Below are 22151 nucleotides of genomic sequence, written 5' to 3'. Positions count from 1 at the left end.
GAGTGGCAGATTTTGGGGTTGAACCAATCTAGTCTCTGACATGTTTAGGCTGCAGGAGAGTTGCCTGAAGGAGTGGAGGTTGTGAGTGCTTCTAGTGTTGTCCCCTTTTCTGGTGATTTAAAAAAATTCTTTCATGGGATGTGGGCATCGCTGGCAAGGCTGGCATTTGTTGCCCATTCCTAATTGTCCTTGACAACTGAGTGGCTTGCTAGGCCATTTCAGAGGGTAGTTAAGAGTCAACCACATTGCTGTGGGTCTGGAGTCACATGAAGGCCAGACCAGGTAAGGACAGCAGATTTCTTTCTCTAAAAGGACGCTAGTGAACCAGACAGCATCTTTTGATGACAATTGATAGTTTCAATTTTAATTAATTGAATTTAAATTCCACCAGCTGCTGTGGTGGGATTTGTACCCATATCTCCAGGACATTTGCCTGGGCCCCTAGATTACTAGTTCAGAGAATCAGGGAAAGAGATAGGATTGTAAGGATGATGTTGCCCAGCATAATTCTTGCTTGTTCCATCTCTGGTGCCTCCACCATAGTGTATGCTTGCGTGAAGCTGGTGTTCATTATTCGCTAGTATCACATTCTGGTGGAAATGGGGACCACCAAATTTGTAAGCCAGTTTCCTTTATAGTAGTCCGTTCTGAAGCAATCAGCTGCCATAAGGATGCCTACGTTTTACAGAAACAGACTGCATTCAAAAAGATCAATGATTTCATCCAGACCTGTTGACTGAGCTGCTGCGGTAAGCTGCTAACTTCTTCCCTTGTGTTGCCAGCCCACCCCCGCAACTCCCATCCGCCATCTAGCAGATGCACATGCTGTGGCGATATTGGGACGGGCTCCCATCCACTTATCGTAAATGTCATGGATGCCTAGAACCAATGGATGGATGTTCCGCTCTGCCATGGTTACAGCAGCAGCATAGGACACCTGGGCTTTCATGGTTTCTTCAATCTTTCCCTCAACTTCCATACCTTTGTCAGCATGTAGTATGAAGATATCATTAAAAACCATGCCTAACTATGGTAACTTCATTTAAGAATAAAGAATACTATGTGAAGAGGATGATTAACCTACTTTTTGGTTGCCTCTTATACCTGAAATAATATTTATATCATTAAAATTATTGCAGATCTTAAAGATCTTCCATTTACAATCTTGGGTTCCATTTTTTTCAGGTATGTGGATATTATAGAAGAAGCACTTGTTGTAGGGGACCCTGTTTTAATAGAAAACATAGAAGAGACCATTGATCCTGTGCTGGATCCATTACTTGGCAGACACACCATTAAGAAGGGAAGGTATTATTGGATTTGAATCTTAATGCTTATTAATTAAGCATGAGCTTTCAATTTGCTTGGATAAAAAATATAGAAATTTAACACAGCTGATTCTTATTTTCAAAGGTGTATTAGAATTGGAGATAAAGAATGTATCTTCCATCCCAACTTCCATCTAATTCTACACACCAAATTGGCTAATCCTCACTACAAACCTGAAATACAGGCACAGACTACTCTGATTAACTTTACAGTCACCCGTGATGGCTTAGAAGACCAGCTACTTGCAGAAGTGGTGAGCCTTGAAAGACCTGATCTGGAACAGCTGAAGGTAATTCCCTTGCATCCGTCCTTCTATACATCATACAATAACTAGGTATTAAATATAGAAAATGCTGGAAACACTGAGCAGGTGGGGCAGCATTTTTTTAAATTCATTCATGAGATGTAAGCATCACCGGCTAGGCCAGCATTTATTACCCATCCCTAATTGCCCTTCAGAAGGTGGTGATGAGCCACCTTCTTGAACCCCTTCAGTCCATGTGGTGTTGGTACACCAACAGTGCTTTTCGGAAGGAAATTCCAGGTTTTTGACACGGCAACTGTGAAGGAATGGCGATATAGTTCCAAGTCAGGATGGCATGTGACTTGGAGGGGAACCTGGAGGTGGTGTCCCCATGCATCTGCTGCCCTTGTCCTTCTAGATGGTAGAGATTGCAGGTTTGGCAGGTGCTGTTGAAGGAGCTATGGCGAGTTGTTTCAGTGCAGCTTGTAGATGAGACACACTGCTGCCACTGTGCAGCATGGTGGAGGGAGTGAATGTTTAAGGTGGTGGATGGGGGGCCAATCAAGCAGGTGGCTTTTTCCTGGATGGTGTAAAAAGTTTTGCGAGTTGTTGGAGCTGCACTCATCCATGCAAGTGGAGAGTATTCCATCGCACTGCTGACTTGTGCCTTGTAGATGGTGGACATGCTTTGGGGAGTCAGGAGGTGAGTTATTCACTGGAGAATTTCCAGCCTCTGACCTGCTGTTGTAGCCACAGTATTTATATGGCTGCTCCAGTTAATTTTCTGGTCAATAGTAACCCACAGGATATTAATGCTGGGGGTTCAGCGATGGTAATGCCATTGAGCATCAAAGGGAGATGGTTAGGTTCTCTCTTGTTGGAGATGGTCATTTCCTGGCACTTGTGTCGCACAGATGTTACTTGCAACTTATCAACCCAAGCCTGAATGTTGTACAGGTCTTGCTGCATGCTGACATGGATGGCTGCAATATCTGAGGAGTTGGGAATGGTCCTGAACACTGTGCAATCATCAGCAAACATCCACACGTCTGACCATATAATGGAAGGAAGGTCATTAATGAAGCAACTGAAGATGGTTGGGCCTAGGGCACTACCCTAAGGAACATGTGCAGTGATGTCCTGGGGCTGAGATAATTAGTTTCCAACAACCAAGATCATCATCCTTTGTACTAGGTGTGACTCTAACTAGTGGAGAGCATTCCCTCTGATTGCCATTGACTTCAATTTTGTTAGGGATCCTTGATGCCACACTAGGTCAAATGCTGTTTTGATGTCAAGGGCAGTCACTCTCATCTCACCTCTGAAATTCAGCTCTTTTGTCCATGCTTGGAGCAATGCTGTAATGTGATCTGGAGCTGAGTGGCCCTGGCGGAATACAAGCTGAGCATCAGTGAGCAGGTTATTGCTCAGTATGTGCCACTTGATAGCACTGTCGACCTTACCTTCCATCACTTTGCTGATGATTGAAATTAGACTGATGGTAATGGATTTGTCCTGCATTTTGTGGACAGGATGTACCTAGACAATTTTCCACATTGTCAGGTAGATGCCAGTGTTGTAGCTGTACTGGAACAGCTTGGCTAGGGGTATGGCTAGTCTGGAGCACAAGTCTTCAGCACCACAGCTGGGATGTTGTCAGGGCTCTTAGCCTTTGCTATATCCAGTGCATTCAGCATGAAGTGAATGGAATTGGCTGAAGACTGGCATCTGTGATGCTGGGGACCTCAGGAGGAGGCCAAGATGGATCATCTACACCGCACTCCTGGCTGAAGATTGTTGCAAATATTTCAGCCCTGTCTTTTGCACTGATGTGCTGGGCTCTGCTATCATTGAGGATGGGGATATTTGTGGAGCCTCCTCCTCTGGTTAATTGTTTAATTGTCCACCATCATTCACAACTGTATGTGGCAGGACTACAGAGCTTTGATCTGATCGCATAGCTCTTCCTATAGCTTGCTGCTTATGCTGTTTAGCATGCATGAAATCCTCTGTTGTAACTTCACCATGTTGACATTTTTAGATATACCTGATGCTGCTCTTGGCATGCTCTCCTACACTCCTCATTGAACCAGAGTTGGTCTTCTGGCTTGATGGTAATCGTAGAGTGAGGGATATGCCAGGTCATGAGGTTACAGATTGTGGTTGAATACAGTTCTGCTGCTGATGGCCCACACATCTCATGGATGCCCAGCTTTTGAGCTGCTCTATCCATTCTGAAATTATCTAATTTAGCATAGCGGTATTGCCACACAACACAATGGTGGGTACCCTCAGTGTGAAGATTGGACTTCGTCTCTACAAGGACTATGCAGTGGTTACTCCTACCAATACTGTCATGGAAAGACGCATCTGCAACAGGTAGATTAGTGAGGACAAAGTGAAGTAGGTTTTTCCCTCGTTCATTCTCTCACCACCTGCCGCAGCCCCAGTCTGGCTGATATGTCAATTGAGACTCAGCCAGCCTGGTCAGTAGTGGTGCTACAGAGCCATTTTTGGTAATAGATGTTGAAGTCCCCCACCCAGTGTACATTCTGTGCCATTACTACCCTCAGTGCTACTCCCAAGTGGTGTTCAACAAGGTGGTGCACTGATTCATCAGTTGACGGAGGGCGGTAGGTGGTAATCAGCAGGAGGTTTCCTTGCCCATGTTTGACCTAGTGTCATGAGACTTCATGGGGTTTGGAGTCAATGCTGAGAATTTCCAGGGCCACGCCCTCCCAACTCTATACCACTGTACCGCCACCTCTGGTGGGTCTGTCCTACAGGTGGAACAGGACATATTAGGGAATGTGATAGAGGAGTCTGGGACATTGGCTGTAAGGTATGATTCGATGAGTATGACTATGTCAGGCTGTTGCTTGGATAGTGTGTGGAACAGCTTTCCCAATGTTGGCACAAGTTCCCAGATGTTAGTGAGAATTTTGCAGGTTCGACTGAGCTGGGTGTGCCAAAGTCAATGTTGGGTGGTCCGTCAAGTTTTATTTTTATTCAACTTTTCTGTAACAGTTTGATACATGAGTGCCTTGATAGGCCATTTCCAAGCGCAGTTAATAGAAGTTAATTGCATTGCTGTGATCTAGAGTCATACACAGGCCGCACCAGGTAAGGACGGCAAATTACCTTTCCTGAAAGACATTAGTGAAACAGAGGGTTTTTTTTAATGACAATCCAGTAGCTTTTTATTCCAGATTTATTTAATTAAATTAACTTAAGTTACCCAGCTGCTGTGTGGGATATGAGTTCATGTCTCCTTATCATTAGTCCAGGCCTCTTGATTACTAGTCCAATAGCATAACAACTCTGCTACCATGCTCCTAAACCTTTGATGGTTGACCTCTTAACTGCTTCAAGGTGCCTTCCATCTGATCTTGTCAATTTGAAATTCTCCAAGTTTGAAAACAAGGCTATCCACGCACTCTCTGCCAAACATTTGTCAGAGGGAACGGCAACATCAGTTGCAATACAAGACCTTTTATTCAGATGGAACAATGTCAAGTTTAAATAACCACATGAACTGTTGCCTAAACCTGCCTCCGTTTTCCTGGTCAGTTTCCCGAGTTCGGGAATCAGTGCTACTGAAATTAAATTTGGAGCCAAGTGAAAAAGAGCACATTGACAGCTCTTCAGGATGTTAATTGAGCCAATAAATGCCTACTGTATTGAATTATGAAATAAAAATAGAAAATGCTGGAAATACTCAGCAGGTCTGGCAGCATTTGTGCTGGGAGAAACAAAGTTAACAGTTTTATGTCAATGACCTTTTGTCAGAACTGGAAAAAGATAGAAAATATATTAGGTTTTAAGTAAGTACAGAGTCAGTAAAAGGAGAGGAGAGCGGAGTAAAGAACAAAAGGGAAAGTCTGTGATAGGATGAAAAGCAGGAGAGATTAAATGACAAAAGCGTTGATGGTCAAGGCAAATGGGAGTGGTCATGGGACAAGAAACAAAAATGTGCCTAGAGGAGGTGTGAATGGCAGAAACATGAACAGCTACCATCCAAAAACAAAAAAGATAAACCAAAACCAGAAAAGAAAAAGGAAACAAATGGGGGAAGAGATTGCTGTCTGAAAATTTTGAATTCAATGTTGAATCCAGAAGGCTGTAAAATGTCTATTCAAAAGATGAGGCGCTGTTCCTTCAGTTTACATTGAGCTTCATTGGAACATTACAGGAGGCTGAGGACAGAGAGGTCAACATAGGAACAAGCAGGAGAACTGAAGTTACAGGCAACAGAAAGCTCGGGGTCATGCTTGCGGACTGAATGGAGGTGTTCTGCAAAGCGATCAGCCAATCTGCATTTGGTCTCCCTGATGCAGAGGAGACCGCAACTTGAGCAGTGAATGCAGTATACGAAATTGAAAGAAGTAAAATCGCTGTTTCATCTGGAAGGTGTATTTGGAGCCTTGGATGGTCAGAAGGGAGGAGGTAAAAGGGCAAATGTTGCATCTCCTGCGCTTATCTGGAAAGGTGTTCTGGGAAGGGAAGGGTGTGTTGGGGGATTGACCCAATGCTGACCTCTTTGTCCTCAGCCTCCTGTAGCATTACAATGAAGTTCAATGGAAGCTCAAGGAACATCTTTAATTAGGCACTATACAGCCTTCTGGACTCAACATTGAGTTCAATAATTTCAGAGCGTGGCCTCATCCCCCATTTTGTTCCTTTTTCTTTCCTGGTCTTTGTTTTTTTCCTTTTGTTTTGTTTTTGGATGGCAACTTTTCATGGTTCTGCCGTTCACAACTCCTCTGGACATATCATTTGTATCTTTACTTGTCCCATTACCCCACTCCGTTTTCCTTTACACCATCAATCCTTTCATCATTTAATCTCTCTTGCCTTCCACCCTCTCACAGACCTTCCCTTTTGTTCATTTCCCCACCCTCCCCCTTTCACTGACTCTGTACTTGCTTAAAACCTATTACATCTCTAAATGTTCCCAGTTCTAATGAAAGGTCATTGACCTGAAATGTTAATTCTATTTCTCTCTCCACAAATCCTGCCAGACATGCTGAGTATTTCCGGCATTTTCTGTTTTTATTTTAGATTTCAGCATCTGCAGTATTTTGCTCTCAAATTATGAAATCTCTGACTTTGGCATGTAGGTTTCTTGCCAGCATCTAAGTGTGCCTCCGTTAAAGTCTGAATGTTGGAGCTGGGTTGCGCTCCCACTCTAAAAAGCAATGATCTTTATCTCCCATCCACTCCCAGCCTATCTATTCTTGGGGGTTAAGATTCTCCACAGCTTCTGATGTTTCATGCAAGCAATTGTACATTCCAACAAATTATGGAGCTGATATCTTTAGTGCTCTGGGTAGAGCAAAATGATCATAAATATCTTTATAAATATGATTATGATTTTTTGCATAGAGGAAATCTTCCCCACCATTTTGTTCTGTACATGCTCAGTGCCAGTCTGCATAACCCATACTTAAGTATTAGCTTTCAATGTAATTAAATATTGCAAAATGAGTTAAAGGTTTTTACAGGAAACTAACGATTGTCAATAATTATGCAAAACTAATTTAGAATTTCATTGGAAAACAACATTATTTAACATTCTGAATTGCTTAATATAACACTTCTGTGGATCTAAAACAAACATATTGTCCACTGCACAGTGGAGTTATTACACTACTGAGTGCATGCTATAGGCCACCAAATAGTGGGAAGGAGATAGAGGAGCAAATTGCAGGCAAATTACAGATAAAAGCAAGAACTACAGTGATAATGGGGGCCTTCAATTATTCTAATGTAGACTGTGATAGTAACAATGTAAAGGACAAAGAAGTGGAGGAATTCTTGAAATGTGTACAAGAGTACTTTCTTGATCAATGTGTTTCCAGCCCAATGTCAAAGGAAGCAGTGCTGGATCTAGTTCTGAGGAGTGAAGTGGGACAAGTGGAGCATATTTCAGTAGCAGAATATTTGGGAAACAATGATTATAACATAAAAGCAAGACATGCTGGTAATACTCAGCAGATCTGGCGACATCTGTGGAGAGAGAAGCAGAGTTAACGTTTCAGGTCAGTGACCCTTCATCAGAAGGTTTGGGCGGCGCAGTGGTTAGCACCGCAGCCTCACAGATCCAGCGACCCGGGTTCAGTTCTGGGTACTGCCTGTGCGGAGTTTGCAAGTTCTCCCTGTGTCTGCGTGGGTTTCCGCCGGGTGCTCCAGTTTCCTCCCAAAGCCAAAGACTTGCAGGTTGATAGGTAAATTGGCCATTGTAAATTGCCCCTAGTGTAGGTAGGTGGTAGGAGAATGGTGGGGATGTGGGAGGGAATATGGGGTTAATGTAGGATTAGTATAAATGGGTGGTTGTTGGTCGGCACAGACTCGGTGGGCCGAAGGGCCTGTTTCAGTGCTGTATCTCTAAGTAAGTAATGCTTGTGGTGAAAGACAAAGCATTAGTCCAGAGAGACTGTTAATAGCAGAATAATGAGCAGCTACATGACTACATGAAAAGCAGGCACATGGTTAAAAAATAAAATATTTTAAAAAGGCCAGTCATGCTCTGAAGTTATTGAATTCAATGTTCAGTGTGCAAGGCTGTAGCGTGCCTAATGGAAAGATCAGGTGCTGTTCCTCAAGCTTGTGTTGATGTTCACTAGAACACTGGAGCAGGTCAAAGACAGAAATTTTGGCATGAGAGCAGGGAGGAATGTTGAAATGGCAAGCAACCGGAAGCTCGGAGTCATGCTTTCGGAATGAGCGGAGGTATTCCGCAAAGCGGTCACCCAGTCTGCGTTTGGTCTCCCTAATGTAGAGGAGACAGCATTGTGAACAGCAAATACAGTATACTAAATTGAAAGAAGTACAAGTAAATTGCTGCTTCACCTGAAAGGAGTGTTTGGGGCCTTGGATAGTGAGGAGACAGGAGATAAAAGAGCAGGTATTACACCTCCTGCTATTGCATGGGAAGGTGCCATGGGAAGGGGACAAGGTGTCGGGGGTAATAGAGGAGTGGACCAGGGTGTCGCGGAGGGAATGATCCTTTTGGAATGCTGACAGGGGAGGGAATGATCCATTTGGAATGCTGACAGGGGAGGGAAATGGATGATGTGTTTGGTGGTGGCATCACACTGGAGGTGGCAGAAACGGCGGAGGATGATCCCCTGGATGTGGAGGCTGGTGGGGTGGAAAGTGAGGACAAGGGGAACCCTGTCGTGGTTCTGGGAGGGAGGGGAAGGCGTGAGGGCAGAAGTGCGGGAAATGGGCCGGACACGGTTGAAGGCCCTGTCAACCACAGGGGGGCGGAATCCTCGGTTGAGGAAAAAGGAAGACATATCAGAGGCGCTGTTGTGGAAAGTTGCATCATCAGAGCAGATGCATCGGAGACAGAGAAACTGGGAGAGTTTTTTGAAGTTGCTGCCATTGATGCAAGGCCACACATTGGGAGCTCGTAGGATTAGTACAGGTCTTATGCGGTCTAAAGGTAGCTTAAAATATTATTCATACCATCAACTTTAAGCAGTTTACTCATAATTTATAAAATTATTAATACATATGCAAAAATCCATAGCCAGTATTCTTCAGCTGCACTTGAAGGGCACATATACTGTCAATCTTTTCCATTTCCATGATGTGTTTAACTTCAAATCATAAATTGAAGACTCTTGGCTGCGTTCCACTGCATGTACCCACAAGGCTATATAACTCCTTTTCTGGACCCACGGTGAGTGAGGCAGGGTTGCCGGTGCTAGACCGGCAGGCCCCGGTGAGGGTGTAGCGGAGGGTGGGTGTTTAGTGCAGGAGAAGGGGAGTTAGCATAGGTGGAGTTTTTCCCAGTGGAGGTCCTCCATGGGCCACAGATTGCCCACGGAGGAGGGCACCGCACCCCCCGAAGCCCATAGGGAGGTCACCTTGTTTTACAGGGTGACGGAGGCCCCACACCAGCCTCTGGTTAAATCCCAGCAGCGGCAGGAAGAGGCCCTTAAGTGGCCAATAATAGCCTCCCCCCGCTCTGATAATTTCAGTCCAACCCCTTCCCATCGGTGTCTCGTCTCGGAACTCTGAATGGAATTCCAAAGGTTTACGAGTTACGGCTGGTGGCCGTAAAATCGATGTGGGACGGCCGCCGGGACCAGGTAAGTTTATTTGCATTTTGTTTTAATTAATTTTAATATGTAAATTAAGGCCCCGCCACCTAGCGGTGGTGGGGGGAGGGGGGGAGGCCGCACCAAGGCCTCGCCGCTACCGGTAAAATGTGGCGGGGTCTTCTCGGCATCGTTGCTCATGGCGGGCTTCTCCCGCAAGTATTTTACAGGCCCCCCCCCCCACCTCCCACTGGCACAACCCACTGCCACAACCCACAACGTCGAGGGGCTGGTAAAATTCAGCCCCATGTATCTGCCCATTCCACCGGCATGTCTATGTCCTCTTGAAGTTTATCACTATCCTCCTCACAGTTCACAATACTTCCAAGTTTTGTGTCATCTGCAAATTTTGTAATTGTGCCCTGTACACCCAAACCTAGGTCATTAATATATATTAGGAACACCAGGGGTCCTAACTGTTATGATCATCTAGTTTGTGGTTTGTAGTGATATTTTAGAGGTCACTTTTAGTTTTGGGGAAATTAAATGTGTAGGTGTAAGATACTTGAAAGCTTAGAATTCTAAAGGTTGCAGGACCACCCAAGAGATTTCATTTCAAAGATCTTTCCATGTGTACTTACAAGGCACATTATTAGAGAGGTGAGAGCCATAAAGCATTTAGTGGGCTCATTTAGTTAGGGATCTGAACCCAGTACATCTGGAGAGAATTGTCCTGTCATTGTTAGCAGTATTAATTATTCATGTGGGTATCCAAAATCAAAGAGATGTTTTGGAGTTGGAGGTAATTAGCTTAAATTGCTATCTGGGACATCCCAGATGTACCACATTGCTATGGAGATAGATGATGTGGGGAGATGCCTGTTGGGCAGGTATTTTATCCCTGAGCTTGCTTGCAGACAGGCAGTTGGTTCAAAAAGGCAATTGGCTTTGAAAGCATCTGGACTCAGGAGCAGGAAGGCCAACAGGAACCAGGGGTGTTTCTGATTTGAATAAGGTCCAGGTTCAGGCTGGGAATTCCAGATTTGTGAGGTGTTGAAAGAGGGTTGCTAGCCAAATGCTAAGGGAGAACCCCCAGGAAATCTCATACCTCAGAAGATAGCTCAGAAACTAAGGAAAATCGAAGTGAATTCCTTAGAGCTGTGGTATACTTTGGATTGGTCCCAACAGAACAAACCACCAAGATCCTGTGACGTATAGGGAAACCCTTGGGGTGGAAGTAAAAGTCAAACGGGAGTGTTCTGTTGAGATTTAGAGTTTAAAATATACATCTTCATGTTCTGTTAGATTTTAAATTTAAAAGTAAGTAATTTCAAATTGGCATGTTCAGTTAGTAGTGTTTATTTTAGAGTCAGAGTCATAGAGTCGTACAGCATAGAAACAGGCCCTTCGGCCCACCGTGTCCATGCCAACCATAATGCCTATCTATATTAATCCCACCTGCCTGCATTAATTCCATATCCTTCTATGCTTTGCTCATTCAAGTACCTGTCCAGATGCCTCTTAAATGTTGCTACTGTTCCTGCCTCCACCACCTCCTCAGGCAGTTCATTCCAGATATCCTTTATGTGAAAAATTTACCCCTTTGATCCCATTTAAACCTCCTTCCTCTCACCTGTAGTTTTAGTCACCCCTACAATGGGAAACAGATTCTGGCTATCTACCCTATCTATGCCTCTCATAATTTTATATACCTCTATCATGTCCCCTCTCAGCCTCCTTCGCTCCAGGGAAAACAGACCCAGCCGATCCAATCTCTCTTTATAACTCAAGCCTTCCAAACCAGGCAACATCCTTGTGAATCTTTTCTGCACCATCTCCAGCTTAATCATATCTTTCCTGTAGTGCGGTGACCAGAACTGTACACAGTACTCCAAATGCGGCCTAACCAACGTTATGTACAACTGTAACATGACGTCCCAACTCTTGTACTCAGTGCCTCGGCCGATGAAGGCAAGCATGCCATATGCCTTCTTCACCACCCTGTCTACCTGTCTTGCCACTTTCAGGAAACTATGTACTTGCACCCCAAGGTCTCTCTGCTCAACAACACTCCCCAGGGCCTTGCCATTCACTGTATATGTCCTGATCTGGTTTAACTTCCCAAAATGCATAACTTCACACTTGTCTGTGTTAAATTCCATTTGCCACTCCCTTGCCCACTTTCCCAGTTGATCTATATCCTGTTGTAACCTTAGACAACCTTCTTCACTGTCCACTTTACCACCAATTTTGGTGTCATCTGCAAACTTACTAATCATGCCCCTTACATTCACATCCAAGTCATTAATATATATGACAAACAACAGAGGGCCCAGCACCAATCCCTGCGGCACACCACTGGTCACTGGCCTCCAATCTGAAAAATAACCCTCCACTACCACCCTCTGCTTCCTATCACCAAGCCAATTTTGTATCCAATTTGCTAGCTCACCCTGGATCTCTTGTGTTCCAACCTTCTGGACCAGCCTACCATGCGGGACCTTGTCAAAAGCCTTGCTAAAGTCCATGTAGACAACGTCCATCGCCCTGCCTTCGTCAATCCTCATGGTCACCTCCTCGAAAAACTCAATCAAATTCGTGAGACATGATTTCCCACAAACAAAGCCATGCTGACTATCCCTAATCAGACCATGCCATTCCAAATGCATATAAATCCTGTCTCTCAGAATCCCTTCCAATAACTTTCCCACCACTGATGTAAGGCTCACCAGCCTGTAGTTCCCTGGCTTATCCCTGCTGCCTTTCTTAAATAAAGGCACAACATTAGCTATCCTCCAGTCTTCCGGTACCTCACCTGTGGCTAACGTTGATACAAAAATCTCTGCCAGGGCCCCAGCAATCTCCTCCCTTGTTTCCCATAGCATCCTAGGATACACCTGGTCAGGCCCTGGGGATTTATCCACCTTAATGCGTTTCAAAACCTCCAATACCTCCTCCTTTGTAATGTTGATATGCTCCAGGATATTGGTGTTCCCTCCCTTGAACTCATTAGCTTCCATGACCTTCTCCACGGTAAATACGGATGAGAAATATTCATTTAAGACCTCGCCCATTTCCCATGGCTCCACACATAGATTGCCACACTGATCCTTAAGGGGATCTACTCTCTCCCTAGCTACACTTTTACTCTTAATATACTTATAGAATCTTTTAGGATTCTCCTTTATCTTACCTGCCAGGGAAATCTCATGGCCCCTTTTCGCCCTCCTAATTTCCTTCTTAAGTGTACTCCTACATCCCCTATACTCTTTGAGGGACTCGCTCGATCCCAGCTGCCCATGCCTGACATATGCCTCCTTCTTTGTCCTGACCAGACCCTCAATATCGCTCATCAACCAAGGTTCCCTAAACTTGCCAGCCTTGCCCTTCCATCTTCAGGAAATTCAGGGGCCCTGAACTCTTCCTATCTCACTTTTAAAAGCCTCCCACTTGCCAGACGTCCCTTAACCTGTAAACAGCCTCTCCCATTCAACTTTTGAGAGTTCCTGTCTGATGCCATCGAAATTAGCCTTCCCCCAATTTAGGACTTCAACCTGAGGACCAGTCCTATCCTTTTCCATAACTATATTGAAGCTAATAGAGTTATGGTCACTGGTCCCAAAGTGCTCCCCCACTGACACATCAACCACCTGCCCAGCCTCATTTCCTAACAGGAGATCGAGTGTAGCCCCTTCTCTAGTAGGGCCATCCACATACTGCTTCAGAAAACTATCATGGAGACACTGAACAAATTCTTCCCCATCTGATCCCTTAGCACTAAGGCAGTCCCAGTCAATATTAGGGAAGTTAAAATCACCTACCATTACAACCCTAAAATTCCTACACCTATCTGTGATTTCCTTACATATATGCTCCTCCACTTCCCTCTGACTATTGGGGGGGCCTATAGTATAATCCCATCGAAGTGATCACCCCTTTTTTATTTCTAAGTTCTACCCATATGGCCTCACTGGACATTCCCCCCGGGATATCCTCTCTAAGTATTAGAATTAGAATTAGAATTAGAATTAGAATATTACAGCGCAGTACAGGCCCTTCGGCCCTCGATGTTGCGCCGATCATCTGACCTACACTATTCCATTTACATCCATATGTCTATCCAATGACCACTTAAATGCCCTTAAAGTTGGTGAGTCTACTACTGTTGCAGGCAGGGCGTTCCACGCCCCTACTACTCTCTGCGTAAAGAAACTACCTCTGACATCTGTCCTATATCTTTCACCCCTCAACTTAAAGCTATGTCCCCTCGTGTTTGCCATCCTCATCCGAGGAAAAAGACTCTCACTATCCACCCTATCTAACCCTCTGATTATCTTGTATGTCTCTATTAAGTCACCTCTCCTCTTCCTTCTCTCTAACGAAAACAACCCCAAGTCCCTCAGCCTTTCCTCGTAAGACCTTCCTTCCATACCAGGCAACATCCTAGTAAATCTCCTCTGCACCCTTTCCAAAGCTTCCACATCCTTCCTATAATGCGGTGACCAGAACTGCACGCAATACTCAAGGTGCGGCCTCACCAGAGTTTTGTACAGCTGCATCATGACCTCGTGGCTCCGAAACTCGATCCCCCTACTAATAAAGGCTAACACACCATATGCCTTCTTAACAGCCCTATTAATCTGGGTAGCAACTTTCAGGGATTTATGTACCTGGATACCAAGATCTCTCTGCTCATCTACACTACCAAGAATCTTCCCATTAGCCCAGTACTCTGCATTGCTGTTACTCCTTCCAAAGTGAATCACCTCACACTTCTCCGCATTAAACTCCATTTGCCATCTCTCAGCCCAGCTCTGCAGCCTATCTATGTCCCTCTGTACCCTACAACACCCTTCGACACTATCTACAACTCCACCGACCTTTGTGTCATCCGCAAATTTACTAACCCACCCTTCTACACCCTCATCCAGGTCGTTTATAAAAATGACAAACAGCAGTGGCCCCAAAACAGAACCTTGCGGTACACCACTAGTAACTAAACTCCAGGATGAACATTTGCCATCAACCACCACCCTCTGTCTTCTTTCAGCTAGCCAATTTCTGATCCAAAGCTCTAAATCACCTTCAACCCCATACTTCCGTATTTTCTGCAATAGCCTACCGTGGGGAACCTTATCAAACGCCTTACTGAAATCCATATACACCACATCCACGGCTTTACCCTCATCCACCTGTTTGGTCACCTTCTCGAAAAACTCAATAAGGTTTGTGAGGCACGACCTACCTTTCACAAAACCGTGCTGACTATCGCAAATGAACTTATTCTTTTCAAGATGATTATAAATCCTGTCTCTTATAAACTTTTCCAACATTTTACCCACAACCGAAGTAAGGCTCACAGGTCTATAATTACCAGGGCTGTCTCTACTCCCCTTCTTGAACAAGGGGACAACATTTGCTATCCTCCAGTCTTCCGGCACTACTCCTGTCGACAATGACGACATAAAGATCAACAAAGTACTGCTGTGATGTCCTCCCTAATCAATAGTGCAACTCCCCCTCCTCTCTTACCTCCACCTCTGTCACGCCAGAAGGATCGGTACCCCGGAACATTGAGCTGCCAGTCCTGCCCATCCCTCAACCATGTTCCCGTAATAGCTATAATATCACAATCCCATGTACCGATCCATGCTCTGAGTTCATCTGCCTTACCTGTAAGGCTTCTTGCATTAAAGTAAACGCAGTTTAGCCTACCAGACCTTCCACGCTCCCTGTCCTGCCCCTGCCCAGCCTGCCTACTGGTCTTGCTTGCTTTAACCTCTACATTTGCCTCAACTATCTCATCTGAGAGACTACTACTTTGGGTCCCAACCCACCTGCAAGACCAGTTTAAACCCTCCCGAGTAATACTTGCAAACCTCCCCGCAAGGATATTGGTCCCCCTCCAGTTTAGATGCAACCCATCCTTCTTGTCCAAGTACCAGAAGAGATCCCAATGATCCAAGTAGCTGAAGCCCTCCCGCCTACACCAGCTCTTCAGCCATGCATTCATTTGCCTAATCCTCCTATTCCTACCCTCACTAGCACGTGGCACAGGGAGTAATCCTGAGATTACAACCCTAGAGGTCCTGCTTTTTAACCTTCTGCCTAACTCCCTATATTCACTTTGCAGGACCTCATCTCTCTTTCTGCCTATGTCGTTAGTACCAATATGGACCACGACCTCTGGCACCTCACCCTCCCCTTTCAGAATGTCCTGCAGCCGCTCCAAGACATCCTTGACCCTAGCACCAGGGAGGCAACATGCCATCCTGGAGCCTCTTTTGTGGCCACAGAAACGCCTAATGATAGAACGCCTTACGATAGAATCCCCTATCACTATAGCTCTTCCAACCCTTTTCCTCCCCTACTGTGCAGCAGAGCCCTCCATAGTGCCACAAACTTGGCTATTCCTGCTTTCCCCTGGGAGGTCATCCCCCCAACAGTATCCAAAGCGGTATATCTGTTTGAGAGGGGAATGGCCACAGGGGACTTCTGCACTACCTGCCTGCGCCTACTACTCCGTCTGGTGGTCACCCATCTCTTTACTGCCTGTGCAGCCATTACCTGCGGTGTGACCACCTCACTAAATGTGCTATCCACGACTTCCTCAGCATCGCGAATGCTCCACTGTGAATCCACCCGCAGCTCCAGCTCCATAATGCGGGTAGCCAGTAGCTGCAGCTAGATACACTTGTTGCACACATGGTCACCAGCGACACTGGAGGGTCCCTGATTTCCCACATAGCACAGGAGGAGCATATCACGGGGCTGAGCTCTCCTGCCATGACTTACCCTTAGGTTAATTAGTTACTCCCTGAATTAAAAAATACTAATTATACTAGGGGCCTTGTTCTACCCACTACAATCTAAAGTCCTTAAAAAAAAACACTTTAGTAGTACTCACCTTACCTTATCACCAGAGGTTTTTTTTCCAACAAAAAAAAACAACTTTCCCCTTATTTTTTAAAGATATTTCAGCAACTGCTACTCACCAACCAATCACTTTTCAGCTCTCCTCTGACGTCACTGTTTGCCTTTTTTTTTTCAAAACTCCGGCGCGCTGGAAGAGCTCTGACTGCTCTCACACAGGTCCGGTCCGCTCCCAGAAGGTAAGAGACTGGGCCTCGATCCTCGGGGTTAATTTATAGGCTCCGCTCCCGGCATTCTCCCCACAGGTCCACTCCGCTCCTCTCTGCTCCGATTTTGTTTAACTCATGCACAGTAAAGTTTTTTTTGTTTCAAAGGTGAAATTAAAACATGCTGTAATTCGTTCAGCAATAACGGGGAGTTCAAATTTCTTTTTGAAAAATTTACTGGGCTCTAACAGAATTTTAATATAACACTGACGCCTGGGGAATCCCACTATATACCTTCCTCCAGTCCAAAAAAACATCTGTTCACCACTACTCTCTGTTTCCTTTCACTCAGCCAATTTCGTATCCATGCTGCTACTGTCCCATTTATTCCACGGGCTCTAACTTTGCCGACAAGCCTGTTATGTGGCACTTTATCAAATGCTTGATGGAAGTCCATGTACACTACATCAACCGCATTACCCTCATCAGCCCTCTCTGTTACCTCATCAAAAAACTCAAGAAAGTTAGTTAAACATGATTTGCCCTTAGCAAATCCATGCTGGCTTTCCTTAATTAATCCACATTTGTCTAAGTGATTGTTAATTTTGTCCCAAATTATTGTTTCTAAAAGCTTTTCCACTACCGAGGTTAACTTGACTGGCATCATCCTTACACCCTTCCTCGATCAAGGGTGCAATATTTGCAATTCTCTGGTCCTCTGGCACCACCACCACTCCCCCCACCCCATTTCCACCCTTACTTCCCTCAGTATCCTTGGAGTTGTTGAACTGGCTGGATTTCCACAGGTACAGGGTGTCATAAGTTGCATACATGTGGCAATCAAGAAGCTCTCAGATCAATATGGGAAGCACAGTGGTGCAGTGGTTCGCACTGTAGCCTCACAGCTCCAGTGACCTGGGTTCGGTTCTGGGTGCCGTCTGGGCAGAGTTTGCAAGTTCTCCCTGTGACCGTGTGGGTTTCCGCTGGGTGCTCCAGTTTCCTCCCACAGCCAAAGACTTGCAGGTTGATAGGTAAATTGGCCATTGTAAATTGCCCCTAGTGTAGGTAGGTGGTAGGAGAATTGTGGGGATGTGGTAAGGAATATGGGATTAATGTGTTAGTGTAAATGGGTGGTTGATGGTCGGCACAGACTCGGTGGGCTGAAGGGCCTGTTTCAGTGCTGTTTAAATAAATAAAATATGCAGTATCAATCAAAAAGGATCACACTCCTTAAATGTTCAACTGGTATGCAACCATTGAAAGGTCATCATGCATGTCTGTTCAAGATACCCAGGGAGCTACCATCATGACTTCATCTGGCACCAGTCAAGCCTCCCACATTTGCAGCTCCAAGCAGAGTCAGTGGGTCACTCCTTGGAGATCAGGGGTACCCTCTAAGGATGTGGCTGATGGCATCTATGAGAACCCTACCACTGATGCCCAGGACAGGGACAACCAAAGCCACGTGAACACAAGAATGATCATTGACCATGCCATCAGTATGTTGAGGATATGATTCAGGTGCCTCAATAGATCTGGGGGCACCCTTCAGTTTCACCAGCAAAGGTTTCCAGAATGATAATGGTGTGCTGCTCCTTGCACAACATTGTGCAGTAATGAGGACTGGAGCTGCAGGAGGAGGAAGGTGGGTGACTGCTCTGCATCTCCAGTGGAGGAACAGGAGGAGGAGCCTGATATGGCCAGAGCACCTGTAGCTGCTTATTTAACTGACAGGGATGCCCAGGACAGAGTGATTCAGGTATGTTTCAATTATCAATTAGCACAGTTATCTGACATACCAATTCTGAACATACTGTGACCCCAACACAAAACAACCCCACAATCAACAATCCATCTCTCTCACAGACACCCATTGCTTATCCTTTATTCTTGTTATACAATTTTTCAAAATGCAGAAAGTCATTTGGCAGGCGTTCGGCAACATGCAACAAGGAAGAGGACGGGACAATGGAGCTTTGAAATCAAGTTTATGGTTGATGAAAATTGAACAGAGAAATGACAATATCTCACAGTGTAAAATTTCCAAGTGAACAAATACCCTTGTGCAACTACAAATCCTTTCTCTTACCTTTCCTATTACTCCTATTATTCATTTGTATTTAATGGCGGAGCAACCTTGAAGGGCTGAATGGCCTACTGCTCCTATGTTCCCATGTTCCTACATGGTGTAACCTCTGTGGCTTCATCAGAGCTAGAGGCAGGCTGCTCGTTTCCCTGCTCTGACTGCTCAGATGCTCTTGGCCAATGTCCACCAGGCTTTAGAGCCCATGAGGCCCCACCAAAGACTGCCCCACCTGCAACTGGGCAGGAGCAGACTCAGCATTGGGACAGGAAGCAGCATGTGGGGCTCAGATGGGGTGGGGGTGGGGGGAGCTGGGGGTGAGGGAAGGCAAGGGAAGGACAGTGGAAGTACTTTGAGCAGAGTCCTCGCTTTCATGTGCCCTTTCTCCATCTCCCCTGTCATGGTTCACCCACATTTCCCTGCTAGCCAAGAGCTGGAGAGCACTTTGCTGCACTTCAGTGAGGCACTGAATGGCCAAGGTGAGGCATTCCTCCATTCTGCTTAAGGAACACTTACATTTATTATAACGCCTTTAACAACCTCAGGATGTCCCAAAGCGCTTTACAGCCAATTAAGTACTTTTGAAGTGTAGCCACTGTGGCAATGTAGCAAACAGCAGATAATTAGTGCACAGCAAGACCCCACCAGATAATGACCAGATAATCTGTTTTTGTGATGTTGGTTGAGGGATAAATTTTGACCAGGACACTGGGGAGAACACCCCTGCTCTTCTTTGAAATGGTGATCACCTGAAAGGGCAAACTGGGCCTCGGCTTAATGTCGCACCTGGAAAATGGTATTACGTTACAGAAGCAAAGAAATAGATTATATGTTAGATATCATTTTTGACTGTGGACTTTTGGAATAAGTTTCCAGTTTATGCAGTCAGTGCAGATTCACTGTAAACATTAAAAAGGGAGTTGATACTGCAGCATACAAAATGTAGATGAGATGATATACTTGTGTTTAGTGTTATCTCCTGAACTCATTTTTGATTGCCTTTTGGCGTTGAAGAGTAATTTCGCAGAAATATTTCCCCCTGAACGGGCCTAGGGTTTTTTTTTTAAAGTTTTTCTTTTGCCTTTCCCAGAGATTACAGAGCTGCTGGTGTCTGGGGAGCATTGAAGAACACAATGCTTAGATGCAACATGGTTGAATGGGACGGGCTTGATGGAGCAGCTGTTCTGTTCCTATCCACCTTTTCATATGGTCATATGTTATCAAAAGGTTTCTATTTATTATACAGTAGGATTGCTATTGAGGGGTATAGAGATAAACTGGTCTAAATTCCTTGGTGTTTGAGCAGATTTAGATAACATTTGCTTCTATAGGAGTATGGACAAAGATCTTTGAGCCACAATTTATATTAGTGATTGCTGTATTGTGTCATAACAGGTGGGTATATATTCTCACAGTGAAGAGTAGAACTAGATCAATTGGTGTATCTATAGAAGCATTTCTGATTTATTGTGTATAATTCCTAGATGGCAGATTTGAAGCTCTGTGAGGGTGAGAGTGCTTTTAGGTCTTCAGAAAATGTGGTTCTGTAGTGAACCAGTAACTCAGTGCTGTCTATGCCCAGCACTGTGTCTATATGAGTGCATTCTTGCTAGCTTTTGTTGGCAGGGTCGGGTTAAACCTATGTAATTTGTAGGGTGTATGATGTGCTCTGTACATAAATCTTTTAGTGTTTCTTCCTCATTTTGTTGAATGTTAAGACTGAGCTGTTCTGCACAGCAACTCCCATTCTTTATCCTCCAGTGGTTTCAGGAGTTCTGCCTGCTCTGAGGCAGTCTGTGTTTCTGTGCGTCATTATGGTAGAAAAGGCATGCAGAAAATAAATGCTTATGGATCTTTTTAGGCTGCGATTATAAACTTCAGAGGGAGGAGAGCTCTGTTCTAAGCTGGTGGAAAATAATTCAACTTGACAAAAAATGTCTGATTTGAATATTTTTGATTTGTGCAGCAACATGGTCGTTGTTGATGAATTACTGAATGATTTTAAACCAGCCCCTTGGGGACATGCTGCCTGAGATTATTTTTCTATGTGAAGTATTAAATCTGATGAAGACTAATGAGTTTTAGAGTTCTGTGTCTTTGAATATGAAAGATTTTTTTGTGGCTGTCTTCAGGAAATATTAGAAACATTTTTCCAAGTGGTTAGACTTAATGCTACAATTTGGTGGTTTTGATCACTTGTGACCTTTTGGTGGCATTAGTAAAATATAAGTGTGGGTCTAGTGGAATGTGGTTGGATTGTTTAAAACAGTGGTTCTTGAGCATTATCAAGCTAAATACCAGCAAGAATTTATCAGGTTCTTGTGCTCAAATATCCATGGATACTGGTGCTGGTAAGTCTCATAAAACAAATATCTGTGAAACTTACATTGCCATCATTCTTGTTCTTATTCTTCACTTCTCTTTCTCCGCTGTTCACTCTCATCCTTGTTTCATGTTTCTCTCTTCCTTTCACTTTAGCTTTATGTTTTCTATTTTCTTCCTCTTTCTCTTATATACATTTTTCTCCTTTTTTTTACCTTTCGTTCTCTTTTTTCCTCTCTTTTCTGTCATGAAATAAGAACTTTATTTATATAGAGCCTTTCATGACCTCAAGATGTCCCAAAGCACTAAACATTCTTTTGGAGTGCAGTCACTATTGTAATGTAGCAAATGCATCAGTTCATTTGCACACAGCTTGTTCGCATAAACAGCAAAAAGCTCAGTGACCAGATCATCAATGTTCTTCTTTAAAAAGAGAGCTCCCTTGCTAGTCTTTAAGAAATGTCATGGGATCTTTTATGTCCCACCGAGAGGACAGATGAGGCCACAGTTTAAAGCTTCACTCAAAAGACAGCACTTTGGACAGTTCAGCTCTCCTTCAGTACTGCACTGGAGTGTCAGCTGAGATTATGTGATTAAGTCTTGTGAGTGGGGCTTGAACCCACAATTTTTCTTGTCTTTGAGGTGAGTGTGCTTCCACTGACATAATAAGATGGGCCCTGGTAATCCTCCATTAGTATGGAGTCCTCAGAAGAGTCAAGGCGGAAACAGCACCTTGGGAGTCGACACATTTGAATGATGGTAAATTTAAGATCTTTGACTTTTTTTCTCAACTGAATATGCAAAATACCCCTTCCTTATTGTAAAATAATCAGAGACGTTTGTCTGCAAGTGAGGAACATCAATAAATGCACATCCTTATTGTTTCCTAGCTCCATATTTATTGTGCCAACCACTGGATATGGCCAGACACATTTTTTGTCCAAAAAGTCTTTCAAAAGCCTGAAATATGCTTTGAAATTATTTTAGTTCTTTTAATGATCATCAAAATTTATGCCCCAGATACAATCAAGTACCTTTAAAAT

At 44.5% G+C, this 22151-nt stretch overlaps 1 protein-coding gene across 1 annotated transcript in view; it reads left to right on the top strand.

Annotated features, from left to right (window-relative positions):
- The window catches only part of dnah9l (dynein, axonemal, heavy polypeptide 9 like), a 563466-nt gene that overhangs the window by 447468 nt on the left and 93847 nt on the right, over positions 1–22151 (top strand). The window contains exons 66-67 of the mRNA XM_068036275.1: positions 1186–1308; positions 1414–1618. Of these exons, the coding sequence (XP_067892376.1) occupies positions 1186–1308; positions 1414–1618 (328 nt within the window). The remainder of the gene's footprint in view (positions 1–1185; positions 1309–1413; positions 1619–22151) is intronic.

Source organism: Heterodontus francisci, chromosome 7, assembly GCF_036365525.1.
Source record: "Heterodontus francisci isolate sHetFra1 chromosome 7, sHetFra1.hap1, whole genome shotgun sequence".
NCBI classification, from domain to species: Eukaryota; Metazoa; Chordata; class Chondrichthyes; order Heterodontiformes; family Heterodontidae; genus Heterodontus; species Heterodontus francisci.
Note: the sequence above shows the minus strand (reverse complement) of the source record. Positions and strands in the feature narration are given on the sequence as shown.